This window comes from Oryzias latipes, chromosome 24, assembly GCF_053564925.1.
Source record: "Oryzias latipes strain Hd-rR chromosome 24, Olatipes_Hd-rR_3.1".
In the NCBI taxonomy this organism is placed as follows: domain Eukaryota; kingdom Metazoa; phylum Chordata; class Actinopteri; order Beloniformes; family Adrianichthyidae; genus Oryzias; species Oryzias latipes.
Window position 1 is genome coordinate 15845759 of NC_136260.1, and position 14810 is coordinate 15860568.

General features: G+C 37.8%; 2 protein-coding genes across 5 annotated transcripts; both read right to left on the minus strand.

Annotated features, from left to right (window-relative positions):
• Nucleotides 1–436: 436 nt before the first annotated feature.
• On the minus strand, nt 437–9526 carry serac1 (serine active site containing 1). Of its 4 annotated transcripts, none has more exons than XM_004083501.5 (17): nt 9374–9526; nt 8878–8987; nt 7659–7695; nt 7370–7512; nt 6646–6735; nt 6046–6177; nt 5847–5968; nt 5649–5777; nt 5409–5522; nt 5054–5216; nt 4803–4953; nt 4579–4720; nt 4401–4501; nt 4151–4248; nt 1465–1647; nt 1242–1385; nt 437–1160 (listed from the first exon to the last, which is right to left on the minus strand). In XM_004083501.5, the coding sequence occupies exons 2-17, from the start codon at nt 8969–8971 to the stop codon at nt 1024–1026; spliced, it is 1980 nt and encodes a 659-aa protein (XP_004083549.1). In that variant the 5' UTR covers nt 8972–8987; nt 9374–9526; the 3' UTR covers nt 437–1023. The 4 variants fall into 4 exon arrangements, with proteins under 4 accessions (XP_004083549.1, XP_011489947.1, XP_078799095.1 ...); XM_011491645.4 differs by having other exon boundaries at nt 5376–5522; XM_078942969.1 differs by lacking the exon at nt 7370–7512 and having other exon boundaries at nt 9374–9486.
• Nucleotides 9527–10298: 772 nt separating this feature from the next.
• Nucleotides 10299–12463, minus strand: myct1a (myc target 1a). Its single transcript, XM_023953245.2, has 2 exons — nt 12200–12463; nt 10299–11452 (listed from the first exon to the last, which is right to left on the minus strand). The coding sequence occupies exons 1-2, from the start codon at nt 12252–12254 to the stop codon at nt 10917–10919; spliced, it is 591 nt and encodes a 196-aa protein (XP_023809013.1). The 5' UTR covers nt 12255–12463; the 3' UTR covers nt 10299–10916.
• Nucleotides 12464–14810: the final 2347 nt, after the last annotated feature.

The window sequence follows — 14810 nt, forward strand, 5'->3', positions numbered from 1 at the left end:
ACAACAATGCAACGCATGCGCACTGCTGCTAGCTTCAATCGTGGAGTGTTATTTTATTTTTTATTTGGATTTTGTACTCTTGCAGAAGTTACTTTCATTGACATGGAAACAAACATAATAAATAAATAAGATTACCAAAACATTTCCCAGGATTTAGAAGTTCTTTAAAAAATCTTTTTGGTTTAAAATCAAAGCTAACGATCACGTATACCAGAATAGAGAGCTTCCTTTTTAGTTTTTGATTCCTAACCAAGTTGCTCCGCAAAAAACTTTAAAGGAAATTAAACTGAAGCTATCAAAATGTTATTTTGCAAAATCTTGGCTAAAACTTAACTTATATTGCCCAAAAAACAGCATTGTAGGCTGTAAAAAATAAAAAGCAATATTTCCAGTGTAAAAACCCTAATTTAATATTTAGCAAAAACACAAATGAAACTGAGATTTTTCAGTAATTTATTGACAGCGATGGGAATTTTTAGTGGCAATTGTGCTACGGCAAAATTCAATCACATCATTACTTAAAAAAAATAAATGTTTTTTTAAATAGACAAGGAGGAGTCTATGGTAAGGCTTAGGAAAAGAAATACATTTTGGCACCAATTATGACTGACATTGTGCTTTTTGGGGGATAAAACTCTCAAATATAAAAATAAATGCGGGGAAGAAATTCTTTTCAGAATATTACAGATCATTTACGTAAGTATTACATCTCAGAATAATAATTAAAATATTAACAATCTGTTTCCAACTCTAAACATGACAAAAAACTGTAAAAATATTATTTGCAAAAGTGATCCGATTTACAATTAAGTTATTCATGAGGAGTGAGTTAAAAATAAGTCTCGTTATCAGAGCTGAAAGTTTTCATTTAAGTTAGTCTAAATATTGAGTGATCCCTCACACTTCACATTATTTGTTCATGTTTAACAAAAGACATCCCGGAAGGGGGGCATGTGCATATTTTTTCTCTCCACAGTTCAAGTATGCAGTAGTCTGCATCATTGTCTTTGTGCGGATAAAGAGTCACTGGCTGCTAAAACTCTGCAAGGCCTCCTGGATGAACTGGAGGCTGCGTTTGTACAGAAACGAATCCTTCTTCTCTGGCTTGCAGATGTTGAGGTGATCCACGTTTACCTCGACGAGTTCTCCGATGCCGAGGTCTGAAACGAAACCAGGCTTTCATATCTCCATCTACAGTACAGAGGAATACCTCATTTCTTATTGACGCTGGTGTTGCATACCTGCGGACTGTTTTGGCACCACAACTATTTTGATCATAGGTCCGACGTTTGTGGCCTGCGATTCTGCGAAGCTCATCACCTTAAAGTCATTTTCCTTTGCGATGTTCACAAAACTTTCATTCAGACTGGACAAAGCTGGTGAATCTTGACAAAAATGAAAAATGTTGGTAAATAACTATCCTGCACTGACAAAAAAAATCCTTGAGTTATTTTGCGTACTCACCTTTACAAAGTTCTCGGACTTCTATAGATGGAAAAAGAAGGTATCTGACATTGACTGAGTATTCGGCCATGAAGGTTCCATGATGAGGAACGCTATAGAACAATACACCTCTAGTGTTCTTTAACAAGCCTTTCATTTCTGGATCCTCTGATGCGTCCAGAAGCATTTTCTTTACAAGCAATCCTGACAGAAGAAGAAAACGGCAGTGACTTTTAAACAAAACATATCAATTTTTTAAAAAGCAATTGCAAGAGTGAAAGACAATCCAATCAATGAAGTCTGGAAGATAAACAAAACCTGCAGTGATTCTATTTTGTGAGATAAATGTTAAAGTAGTTCAACATTAACATTTAAACTTGAATTGTTGTAATAGGCTGTAGACCTGAAAGACCCACTCCAATAAAAAGCGTGTTTTTGATATTTTTAGCATGTTCTGGGTATTTTCTCTGACAGAGGAAATACATTAAAGAAATTACCATAAATTCCGAATTGTAAGCCGCTACCTTTGTCACACGCTTTCAACCCTGTGGCATTTTCAATGATGCGGCTAATTTATGCATTTTTGAGTACATTTTTTATAACGACCGCTAGGGGCACTCGAGCAGTAAAGGGTAAGAGTGAGACAGGGGGCGCACGGTATATGTGTCAAGGAAGACGCAAGTTTATTGTAATCAAACAAACAGACCCTCATCATGGAAAATGCAAGAAGAAATGCAAATGAAACAGCTTTCAAGTTAAAAGCAATCGTTAATAGCAGTGGGAAAAAATCCACCATCACCAACGGGTTTGGAAAAGCCGGTCTGCTGCGTGACGGAGAGGACAGCGCGAGCTCAGGAGTGAATTCACCTCAGGATGAGAGTGACACTGACAACGAAGGAGACACAGAGTGTGGCAAAGAATATCTGACGCTATTCCAATCCCACACTGAGGAGGAAGACCTCCATGGTTTCAGTGCACAGGAGGAAAATGAAGAAAGCTCTCAGTGAGTTTTACTAGTATATTTTTTTTAACCAGCCCCGTTAGTGCTCTTACTACCATATTTCTGCCGTGTTACTGCCGCGTCACAGGCACTTTTTGGAAAAAAAAAGCTCAGGTATATTATTAAAACTCTGATAACTCTTTATGTGCACCGTCTTTCTTTGTAAATATATCATGTGTTGAACCTTTCCTGCGTTACTTTTTTTCTTTCTTTCCTTCTTGCCTTCGGCAGATCTACCTTCGGGGTTCACTTCCCCGTTGGGACCCTCAGAGCCTCCAGAGCGGATTAATAAAGAATCATTCACCGTTCTTCTGGGGTAAACCTTCTTTTATCACAGTCCCCCTTCACTCTGTATATCAAACATGAACGCGCACCCCCAACACACTCCCTCTTGCGCTGCACACGCTCCCTCCTCTTTCTCACACACACGCACGCGGTTTCAGCACATACACATCCTCACTCTACAACACTTTTCAATGTGGGCACATGCGGCTTATAGACAGGTGCGGCTTATGTATGTACACAATGTTTTATCCTTTCAAAATGTAATGGGTGCGGCTTATAACCAGGTGCGCTCTATAGCCTGGAAATCACGGAAGCTTAAAGTTGCATTTCTGAGTATTTCTTCATTAAACTCATGAATCAGGAGAAGACAAATACTTGTCATTTGAAAAGGAGATATTTATGAGATAAGGAAATACACTGCGCGGGCCACAAGCTCCCTGCTCTGCTTCATTCTGATGCATCCACTTGTAGACGATTACATCCACGAATGTCTTTGTTTTCCTCGTCTGCGCTGGCATCTGGCTCCAAACCACATGTGTAAAACCCAAGGCCCGCGGGCCAAATGTGGCCCTCCATGTCATTTTATGTGGCCCGCGAGAGCATAAAAGTTTTTAATTTCTTAAAATAAAATAAAAATTGGTGTGTATTTATTCATATCTAGGGGGAATTGGACATGAAATATGAGATTGGGTATCTATAAATTAGGACTTAAATATTGTCCATATAACCTAACCTGACAGAATCAAATTTAAAAGGATTTATGCTAAAGTAACAAGAAAACATATGTTTTCTATACAACTGTAATTGTCACTTTAAAAAGTTAGAATAAATAAATAAATTAGTTATTTAACATTAAGTAGTAGTTACATTTATTTTTCATTACATTTAGTTACATGTTTAAGTTATATCTGGCCCTTTGAGGACAGCCACTATGCTGATGTGGCCCTCAGTGAAAATGAGTTTGACACCCCTGCTCAGAACTGTACGGCTACATAGCTCTGATACTGCTCGCCATTTTTGTTGCGCTGGAAAAAAAAAGCTGGAGAGCTTTCAGTAACGGTGAGAGGAAGGGGGGGCGGAATGCTCAGACCCAATTTTTCCACAAACAATTCAGAGGTGAGTGTCTAATAAAATCATGCTCCTCTGCAGAACCTATGCCATAGAAAACAACAGTTTTTTTTTTTAAATTTTGGCCAAAAAAAACAGCAAATTCCTAATTAAAAGATATATAGCTCAAATGATGATCAGAGTGGGTCTTTAACAGTAATAGGTAGATGGAATGAAACAAAGTTACTGGACCAAAATCTAAAGTATGTTTAGGGTCTTTTCAATAAATAATATGTATAATTTTTAAGGAGGTCCTGCATTGAGATTTGTGAGAAACCTCAGCATGTTTGTGGAAGGAAAGTTCTGACTGCGTACCTCCCATACTGTGGGCTACCCAGACCACAGGTCTTTCCCCAACTCCTGCTTGCTTTAACTTCTTTAGCAGCTCTTGGCTTCTATAGGCCAGAGACTTCCTGAACACACACAAGTCATTCATTTAATTAGACAAAACGATTCACATTTAACACAATCATATGATACTGGAATTACATCAACTTTATCTAAAATAATCTGTATATGTGGACGTTTTTGTAGTAATACATATGAGAAACATTAGTCCATTCACCTTTGATTTTCAGCAGGACACTTGGACATCCAGTCGCTCAGGTGACTGTCATACTCCACCGATAGCACTCTCAGATTTGGACAGTCCTCGGCCAACCATGACTGTCAACAGAAAGTCCATCATTTTTCTAAAAGTGAATTTCCTTTCAAGACCATAAAAAATAGTAAACTTCCCCCACCTTTGGCCAACACTCTGTGTAATCACTTCTGCTTTCCATTTCCGTCTCCTCCTGCTGTAAACTACTGTCCTTCTGCCTCCATGTTTTGAAAGCAGCTCCTAGGATTCCGTGAATGAACAGCACGTCTGCCTTTACAGGCTGCCTGCTTAGTAAATACAGCACGTTAGATTACAAGAAGAAAACACACTAAAGTACTAGAAAAATAGAAAGATGGTTGTCCCCACCCGTTACGTGTTTGTGGATGGAGTATGTAGACGCCGTCCTGGTACTTCTCCACCACACTTTCCCGGTCCAGGTTGGCCAGAGCTCGAGCTGCGAAAGACACCTGTGTGACATGAGGGGATTGCATCATCTCAGCCAGGATGGACAGCCAGCCTGAGGGAGAAGAGAGTTCAAACAACTCAAATATACACGTGTAGTAAGAATACACAAACAGAAAGAAGTAGCTTACCATAATCAGATTAATAAGACTTACCCGACTGAACTATATCCCGGTGGACACTTTCGTTCAGTGCAAGGTTTCCGATAATACGAATAATGTTTCTCTGAATTTTAGGAGAGTCTCTTCTGAGCTGATAAATCCTTTGAAGGAGAAGCAGCCCCCCTTTTGCCACTATGTGGTCACAGTGACTTTGCACCTACAAAATATTGAAACATCACATTTTTGCCATGGAACAAACTACATTCAGAGTCTTTAAATTGTAGCACACTTGATAAACAAGACACTGCATATAAAAAAAAAAGGCAGCATATACTCCAATGAACTTCATTGAGATTTATTAATGCAGATATTTTACCTGAAGAACGTTATTTTTCTTCTTATCAATTACCTTGGAGTGCTGCACCAGCGCCTGCAGGCAGAAGGACTCCACCTTTTCTGAAGGAACAGAAGTGAGACTTTGCGCATAAGGAAGCCCATTCCCACCAAAACACCACAGACCGCCCTGCAACATCAATAGCTGCTTTGCAGTAATCCCAGACTTCTTGGGTTGTGAGTAAATTAAAACATTGTGATCTTCTTCTGCCCCCTTTTGTTTATGAATCTATGCATTTATTTCTGCCTTCGTTACCCTTTGAGCCGCCATGGACTGAGTGCTTTCTCTGAGTGCCAGTGAGGTAAAGTACTGGACGCATTTATCCACCTCAGACTGTGGCAGAGACGCCAACAGCTGCCAAAGTCCTTCTTCTACCGACGTTCCCTGTGAAGATGGTTTTGCATTAGAGTTTGGCAAACATTCCCAGAAGATGTCTTCATTAGTGGTACACACATCTTCCAAGTCTGGAAGTGCAGGGGGTTGTCGGAAGAACCTTAGGTCTACATGGGGGGTTCTTGCCAATCCCACGGCTGTCCTCTGATCAATGACCTGGGCTGCTGTCTGGTACTGGTAGGCTACAAAATAAAAGACATTTGTCATCGAGAGCAAACACAGTTTGCGAGTCCTTAAGGCGACAGATCTGTGCGTTTACCATGCCAGTGGTGATTGTCTGCCAGCTCCTGGACGGCCTGGAGTCTGATGGCTTTGTTAGCCGACTGTGTCTGCTTCAGCAGCACCCATAATGCAACTTCGTGTGGGTCTGCATCTACATGGCTTAAGTGCTCTAAGACACAAATGAGCAAAAAGACTGACTTTATGTTTTCAAAACACAGAAAGAGACATGCTTTTAAACACTAAGACTATATCACTAAATACAAGCATCTACTGCCTTTACATTACTAGAGCAACTACGTCAGAGTACAGACCTTGAGGCTGAGAACGTGTCATCAGCTTTGCAGCTTTCGTTTGCAAAAGGTCAAAAGTTTGTTAGTAGACTTTTCCGCATTTCTATAAACTAATAAAAATGACTGGAACCTTTGTCCGACTCATGGAGCAACTATATAAATTGAAACATGACAAATGACACACTGAAAATCATAAACATAAATGGCAAAGATGTGTGAAATTCAAAAACAGGACGTTCATGTTTGAGGCAGGTGTTTCCTCTGGGGCCACACGGCATAGAATTGGCTGGGAAAGATTTAAAGGGCAACTTTCACTGTACGGTGGATTTCAGCAGGTAAAATCTTACCATCTAATGACTGCAGAAACAGTCTGGAGGATGCTTCCATAAATCGCCGTGCTGCTTTGTGTAGTTCCTTTCTTGCTTTATAAATGAGGCCTACAACAAAAGCAAAGAAGAAACAAGATCTGCTTGGTTAGTGGAGGCAAAACTACTCAAAAGAGTCGCTCAAATATTTTGGGACAGGAAAGATAGAAAAGCCAGGAAGGAAAGACAGGAAGACATAACAAATTGACCACCTGGTCATGGCAAACCCAGTAAAAAATTTCCACAAACAAAAAGGAGATTTTTACAGAACACAATACATAAAAACAAAATAAAAATCAGCAGTCATTGTGAAATCTAGTAGTAGAAATCTATTTTGCTCTAAAAAGAGTTGAAATCCAAAATAACCGTTTGAAATTTGAATTAAAGCACCAAAACAAATACAAGTTTTGCTTCATAACAATCTTTTAAAATTGGAAAGCAAAGATAGAAACAAATGTGTGGACAAATACAACACTTTTTATCCAACTTTCCCTGAGAAGCACAAACTTAAGAGCAGAGGATGTTTTGTGTTCCTTTGGTTTATTAATTCAAAAGTGATTGTTTTTCCCCATCACAGAACCATCACTAATTTAAACATGTCAAATAAGACATACATTCAGTAAACAACTTCTCCCCATGATTTAAGCTACATAAGAACATCAAAATATGCAACTTATTGGAGAAATAGCTGAAAAGGAGCAATTACCTGCAGTTAGATTCTCCTTTTCTGCTGCAGGAGTGGCTTTCAGATAGATATATGACTTATATTTCTCCTGAAGAACTGCACTTGTATCTATGGTCACAGCCTTTTCCAAGGCCACCATCTCATAAGTGATAAAAAGACAGCCCCTGCAGGGAGAACAATCCCTTAAGCACCCATCTTTTCATGCAAGGACAGCCTTGATTTACAGGAATGAGAACATAATGATCTAAAGATGTAGGCATAACAAAAAGAACCATTTTAAAAGTTTGCATTTGTTTGAACTGAAACTTACCCCAAGATAACAGCACCAGTAACTTTGGCAACTTTTCCTTAAAAAAAAACAAAAAAAATCAGAAAGAGTCTTTCAATTGTTGTAAACTGCATAATAGAACACCACTTTTAGTGACATTGAAACATACATCAATTAAAAAGAAAACATTTATATTATACACAATTTAACAGCCAGGGATATAAGCTTTCGGTAATACTGACATATGCTTTAGCTTTTACAGATGATCCTTAATTTTACTTTTATGTTTAGTGTATTGGAGCTTAGTGCAAATTATGGACTTGTCTAACAAGATGATTAAAAGCAAAATCCCAAGTGTTTACTTGAATAGTGTAATTTTCTTTTCTTTTTATTTTCTTTTAAATAATATATCTAAGCCAGGGGTCTGCAACCCGGGGCTCTGGACCTACGTGAGGCTTCTTTACCCCTACATTGTGGATCTCTAGTTGAAGAAAAACAAGGTTTTTCATTTTAAAAAGTAACTGCAAAGTAAAAAGTAGGTAATTGGTAAAGTAAAGAAAAAAAAAGAGTAAACAAACTCAACATTTAGTTTACTTGTTCGCAAATAGCTAAAAAATAGTATATAAATTAAAACTTTTTGATAGATTCGTGTGTGCCATGTACCAAAGACAGTGAATTGGAGGTCAGTAAGCACAACCAGAAATAAGGTGCATTGTCTATTTTTGAATAAATTCAAGGACCCTTACGGGTTGAAACTTACAGTTGGGGTAACTTAATTAGCTCTGGTTTAATTTAAATTCGTTAGATTTATGAATTTTTGGCTGAGATGCACCACAATCGCTAAAATAAACCTTTTTTTTTAAAACACTGCTGACATTACACTATACTACTGTACTACAATCATGTGACACAGGGTGTCTTTTATTTTGAAAGGAAGCCAAGTCAAAAAAAAGTTGTTCTATATTTTCTTTATATATATGCTTTACTTATACAAAAAAACAACAGTTCTGTTATATTTATTATACAAGTGATGATAACATAAATACAAATCAGTGTCTTATTTTTCTAAAAGTGGGAAATAAGACTTTGTGGTTCCAACAGATCAGTGAGAATTCGACCCAAATAAGTTTTTGCAGACCCCTGATCTTGCCCCAAAAATGGTCCAAGTAAAAAGTGTAAAAAGGTTTAAAAACAGAACATTGTACCATTTCATTTGTTAACAAAAGAAATGGTTCCAGTCAGCGCCAGAATTTGTACGTACTTAAATCCTTCCACTGGAGCACTTTGTTCACACCCGGCGGCCCAGCTGTGCTCAGTTTCCGACAGCGGATCAGACGTAAAGCTGCGACTGACATCGTCCACCTCTGAGCTCTGAAGAAAAAACAGCTTTAATTGAGCTCTAACATAATGTGACATCTTCAATTACGGTCGAGGAAACTGATTAAATGACCAGGTAATATCATCCGGTTTTGAACAAAAGCCATTTAGGAACAGCGAGTGAAATCGCAAAAATAGAACATAACTATATAGAGAAAAGTTAACTTACTCCTGCAGATAAGGATCACTAATATCTTGATGATCTGAATCAATAAGTTTAGCAAAAGTTAGAGCGACGGCAATCCAATCCAATCCGCTTCATAATAGTTCTAGCTAACAGACATATTTAACATTCACGGCTCGTCCTTACAGTGTTTTCTCATAAAAGTTAAGGTTTGCAAAGAGTATTAGTTTATTGTAGCTACAAAAGAGGAGCTTACCTCGTTTGTCAACCCGTGTATTTCAAATAAATACGGTAATGTTTTGTTTTTGTAAACAACCGGTGTTCATACACCGCTAAGCTAATTTGCCTCGTTCTTCTTCTTCTTTACCAGTGGAAAGAAAAGCTGTGGCGCTTTGCTGCCCCCTACTGGAACGGAATAGGAAAGGAATAGGCGTTTATAGCATGGAGGTTTTTTTGAAATATGCAATTGAGTCTAGCATGTTAATAAATGTAGATTTTTTTAAAATAAACCAACCTTTCCAGTGAGCTGTTATTTATTCAGGCCTTCCCTTAGCATAAAGTAGTCTCTTTTTAGTCTGCATATATTAAAAGTGAGGCAGTATGCTTGAAGTTTACTTTTTATGTACTGTATTGTATAATGTAGACTTTAGACTAAATGTTCCAATTTAGTCTAAAGAAGTATTTAGTTACTTCCTACACTACATGCACATAGTCTTGCTTTACTTTAACTTCTACTCAAGAATATGTCATAAAATAAACTTCAACTGTGCTACTTTTCACAAACATCTTTCTGATGTTTGTGTTGTTAAATACTGAATTTATTTACTTAAAGGTTCTTCTTGTTATGGCTCTTTACAAAGATGTTGTTTTTTGAATATATTAAAAAATATCTGATCTGCAGTTCAAATTGATTAAAATTTTACCACAGTGTAAATAATAGAGCCAAAAAATCCTTTATGTGCCGGTAAAAACAAACCTATCAAATAAAGTTTGCGCATAACATAATAATAGTAACACACATAGTAACAATAGAGAATAGCACTGTTTAAAAGTTTTAGTTTTGTGTTGTCATTTATTTAGTTGAATTTGTATCTAAAATTTGCATCGATAACTTTGTTCCTCTTTGTGAAATTGTGTTTGAACGTTAGTGTCGCTGTTCAAGACCACAGGCTGTGTGTGGATCACTGTCATTCTGCCCTTTTTATTACAATAAATTAAGAGCAAAAACAGTTTTGATAACTACATTCAAAATATCATCTTTGCACAAAATCTTAAAATATGTGAAAAACAAACATTCGGAAACATGTGAGGCAGCAAATAAGCAAACAAAGGTTCAGGTTAATTTAACCTCGTCTTCTTTCAAACAATATTGAGTACAACCTTTTTTATTAAACATACACATATTATACATATTTCCAACAGACTTTTGGTAAAAGGCTCCCATTGTAAAATAGCATTTGTTTTGCATTGTTATAACCTCTTTTGCTTTTTTCCATAAATATCCAGCCACTTCTGATACATATTTGTAAACTAGAGCTGGCTAAAGGATAAAAAGCATCCTAAAATTTCTCATTACTCTTTATGAAACATATTTTCTGGTCTTTTTATAGTCTTGCTTCACATGTCTAATGAATCATAAAATATTGTTCAATAATTGCATAATCCTTTTAGTTGTATTTAACGACATATCTTAACAATATTTGGAGACTTGATATGAACATCAATGTAAATTGATATCACTATTATTATTTAGACATCCATTCCTGCTTTGGCTCATTCATTCAAAGGCTCCTCCTCCTTCAGGTGCTTGTTTCCTGGTAAGCCCTGATGATGCTCTCATAGGCTGGAGGGGGGGTTTGTGTGGCACTAAATCCCCTCAGGCTACTGTTCCCCCAAAATGACTCTGGTCTGGACGGGTTGGCCACTGGCTGCTCTGCAGTTTCAGCAGCTGACATGCTCAGTGGAGGTGTGCGGGGCAGCGTGGTCTGGCTGCCCTCCTCTGCCTCCCTCGCGATTTGGCTACACTGGAGGAGAGGGTGGAAGGTGGAGGCCCTGAAGCTAGATTTGTGGCCCTGGGGATCATAGGGATCTGGGACGGACGTCTGTCTGTGGAAGCTTAAAGCGGCGCTGATCAAGCTGTTGTTGCTGCGGCGGTCGTAGCTGCTGTTGCGGTTGAAGCCTGGTCGGTTGCGGGAGGATGAGTGGCGGGGTGTGCGGCGGGTGATGCTGGCAGAACCTGCCTTGCGCCGGGACACCCATGTCAAAAGCACATGAACCAGGGCCCCCAGGAGCAGGCCCACAGCCATGGACACACAGAACGCTATAATCAGTGGAACTGTGGAGAGAGAAATATGGAGATTATACTAACACAAACATCTCTATTTTGATTTGTTTTTTCTTAATTTACTCTTCAAAATAAAAGTAAGGAGTAAAAGGGCTTTAATAACAACTAGAAGTTGAGTTTGTCCATTTTAGTTCAAGCCTCTGAGTTAAAGGAGGTCCCCTAAATGACTTCCTATTACCAAAATAAAACATCCCTGTTTCTTGTTTACAAGAGAAAGTCGTCTGTAATCAGCAAATCTTACTCCCTTAACAAAAACATTTACTTGTTGCTCCTTTACATTAACAATGACAACACGAGGCTTGAGAGGAGAACAAGAATGCAGTGGATAAGATAAATCCTGTTGGACTTTTGCCAGAAAAAACGATCCCCTTTCCTGCCACAAAATGCTTAAAAAAGTGCAGTGCTGAAACCCACAAGTTCTTCAGTAAATTCGTTCTCCTATTTTGGTTTAGAGGGAAAAAAGCAGACACTGATCCATCTGGAAATGACATTTAGGGCTACTAAAGGGTGAAAAAAAAAAGAGGCAGGAGCACATCTTTGTCTCTTGTGGGTTGGATGAGCGCCTTTTAGCAAAATCTACAAAGATTTTCTTCACTTTTCTTATTTGTTTCTTTAAGTAATGTTCAGAAAAGGCCACTTTTTAAAGTCTTAAATTCCTGGGAGAAAACAAAGCCAATCCCATCGACCACATCAAGGGAGCTGCTGGTGGGGAATCACAGTTTAAGAAAGCAAACTTACCCGTATCAAAGGAGTTGAGGATTTCCAGTAAGAGATTTGTGTTGTTTGCAGCCATGACAAGTTGAGAGGCTGATACTCTTATTCCCTCCTGTCCTCTCTTCCCCACTCCTCTGTCAGTCCCTGCCAGTCTTTTCCTTTTTTGACAGCTTTTCCTGTCTTTCTGTTTCGTCTTTTTTCCTGCTGCCCTCCTTTTTTCCCCTCCTTTGCTCCCTTTCCCTGTCAGTGCGCCTGCCTTTTTTTTTCCAAGGGAGACGCAGCTCAGAGGCGCTCAGGACTGGCAGCCGACTCTGGCAGTCCTCATGTTTATGGAAGCGGAAAACGACAGTCACATTTCCTGCTTTTCTGCTTGAAATTAGCAACAGGAGTGGCTTATCTGTCCAGGACAGAGATCCTGGAGGTGGTAAGGGAGGGTGTCTCCGTAATCGTTTCCTCTCCCATCATTTCCTTTATGTTGATTAATGTATAAAAAGTCATCACAACAGTGAAGTAACAGTCAGTTCCTCTGCTTTCACCAAAGGAATGTCCTTCACACTTCCTGTCAGAAATGATAAATACCTTAAAGTCGTTTTTTTCTGTCTGCCAGTCACCTTTTAGACTTTCCGTTAAAGAGAAATCCTCAAGGTGAAAAAGTAGTTCAAAAAGAAAGACTATTAAACTGAATTTTAAACATTTCTACTTTCACAGCATTTCTGTTTGTAAGCCTTCTTTTACTAAAAGTCCTCCAGGTCAGGAATGGGATGGTTTTTTATTTTCATTTTAAGCTCTACCGAGCTTCAAAATAAAATTACTGTAAAATTAAAACTTTTTCACATCGAAATTTTTTGTCAGGCTTTCAACATATTATGTGTAATTTAATCTCTTTCATAGTCATTTTAACCAGCTTGGTGATATTTTATTGAATGCTTTAGAAAAAGGCTGAAAAAGCGGAGCCTCTCTGCTGGCAGTGAGAGAAAGAATAACCGGAAGAAAGCATGAACTTCCTTTAATTGTGGCCTCTGCTGTAAAACCTGTCCAAAATAAGCAGCCAGCTCTCATGGTAAGATGTAGAGCTGGTGTTAGTGGATATTTGACACCAACTGGAGTTAGCTGCCCTGTTTTTGCATGGAAAAGCTTTGTAGGTTAAACTAACTCCAGAATTTGAAAGTCCTCAATTATTGCAAAAATAAGCTACTAAGAACCAACACAAAAGATCACAGTGGCACTTTGCACAAGTTGAGCTTCATTTTTATAGTCTGAAATAAATATTTCAGTCCTTTTTAAAACCCATTAAACAAAATTTGTTGCTCTAAATATGGTTTACAAAGGAAAATGAATTATTTTCAGATTTTCTAAATCTGAAATTGATGTAAATATTTCAAATGAAATTTCCTAGTTGGTTTACCCTCATTTAGCCTTTTCGTTTAGAGTGTTGTGTGACACTTTGAGCCTTGTGCTGTGAAAACGGCTTTAATTAAAATCAACCTCCTGACTATCAAAGTCTAATTTAGCTCTTCCCTTAACAAACTTGCTTTTTAACCTTATTGTTTTGTTTTTTTTAGTTATTTAAATGTTCTCTTCTGGTTGACTGTATTATTTTTTAATTTTTTAAACTCAGATTTGCTTTGATTTATTGATTTATTTCAAGCATTAAAAATAAATAAATACTGCAATAAAAGATTATTAATCCCATTTCAAATATTAAGTAAAACATTGAGTAGAAAGAACAAAGATGATTGAAGATGATGTCAGTGTACTTACTCCTAATCATCATTAGACGTTTTTGCAGTACTTATGTAAATGGTAAATGTTGTACACTTGTATAGCGCTTTGTCACTGTCTTATTCACCCATTCAAACACACATTTGCAGACTGATGCCAAACTATAACCATCAGGAACAATTGGGGGGGGGGGGGGGGGTTCAGTGACTTGCCCAATGACTCTTGCAAACATGGGCACGCTGGCAGGAACTGAACCTGCAATCTTTTGACCAGAAGTTGGCTCCTCTATCTCCGCACAATGGTCGCCCGTGTTGCATTAGACCCATTCAAATATCAATCAAAGTCAAGAGCAATTTGTTGCATGAAAGAAATAAACTTTTGAGTTATTTCTTTCTATATATACTGTATATTTATATAAAGTGTAGATTATTTATCAAATAACAAAATGGAGTACTTATTGAATGATCCTCAGAAAACATTTTTACATAGTTTTAGTAATTACAATCATTTATTTGCACATGCGAGATAAAATGTATTTATAGCTACATGGGTAGAGAGAAACAAGTTGTAGATCATTTTTGTTTAACTGAATTGTAAGGAAAAGGACAAAATTCTGTTTTCTGAGTTCCCAGTTATAAAGTGGTTGTATTTTCATTGAAACTTTCTTAAACATCCGTCACTCTAAAGGTTTGGTAAAGTAACTGCTGCATTCACGTCTTAAAGCTGAATTTAGACTCTTTTTGTTTTTATTACTAAATGCAATTTATTCCACTTGGAAAATGAACCGTTCCACAGCTCTAGGAGGATTTATGAGAAGAAGGAGACATTACACACTGAACCCTCCATTAAAGTAAACAACAGTAAAAAACAGACCCCATCAGTGTTTTCTTTCAGCTTAGAATTACTCTCTTTT

What these genes read in the sequence shown, in the direction of transcription:
- serac1 (XM_011491645.4), bottom strand. Translation starts at nt 8,971, where the DNA reads ATGTCAGTCGCAGCTTTACGTCTGATCCGCTGTCGGAAACTGAGCACA. An exon ending in CATCCACAAACACGTAACGG is followed by an intron (nt 4,721 to 4,802) that starts GTGGGGACAACC and finishes TTTACTAAGCAG; the next exon opens with GCAGCCTGTAAAGGCAGACG. An exon ending in TGTCCTGCTGAAAATCAAAG is followed by an intron (nt 4,249 to 4,400) that starts GTGAATGGACTA and finishes GTGTGTGTTCAG; the next exon opens with GAAGTCTCTGGCCTATAGAA.
- myct1a (XM_023953245.2), bottom strand. Translation starts at nt 12,254, where the DNA reads ATGGCTGCAAACAACACAAATCTCTTACTGGAAATCCTCAACTCCTTT. An exon ending in CCTCAACTCCTTTGATACGG is followed by an intron (nt 11,453 to 12,199) that starts GTAAGTTTGCTT and finishes CTCTCTCCACAG; the next exon opens with TTCCACTGATTATAGCGTTC.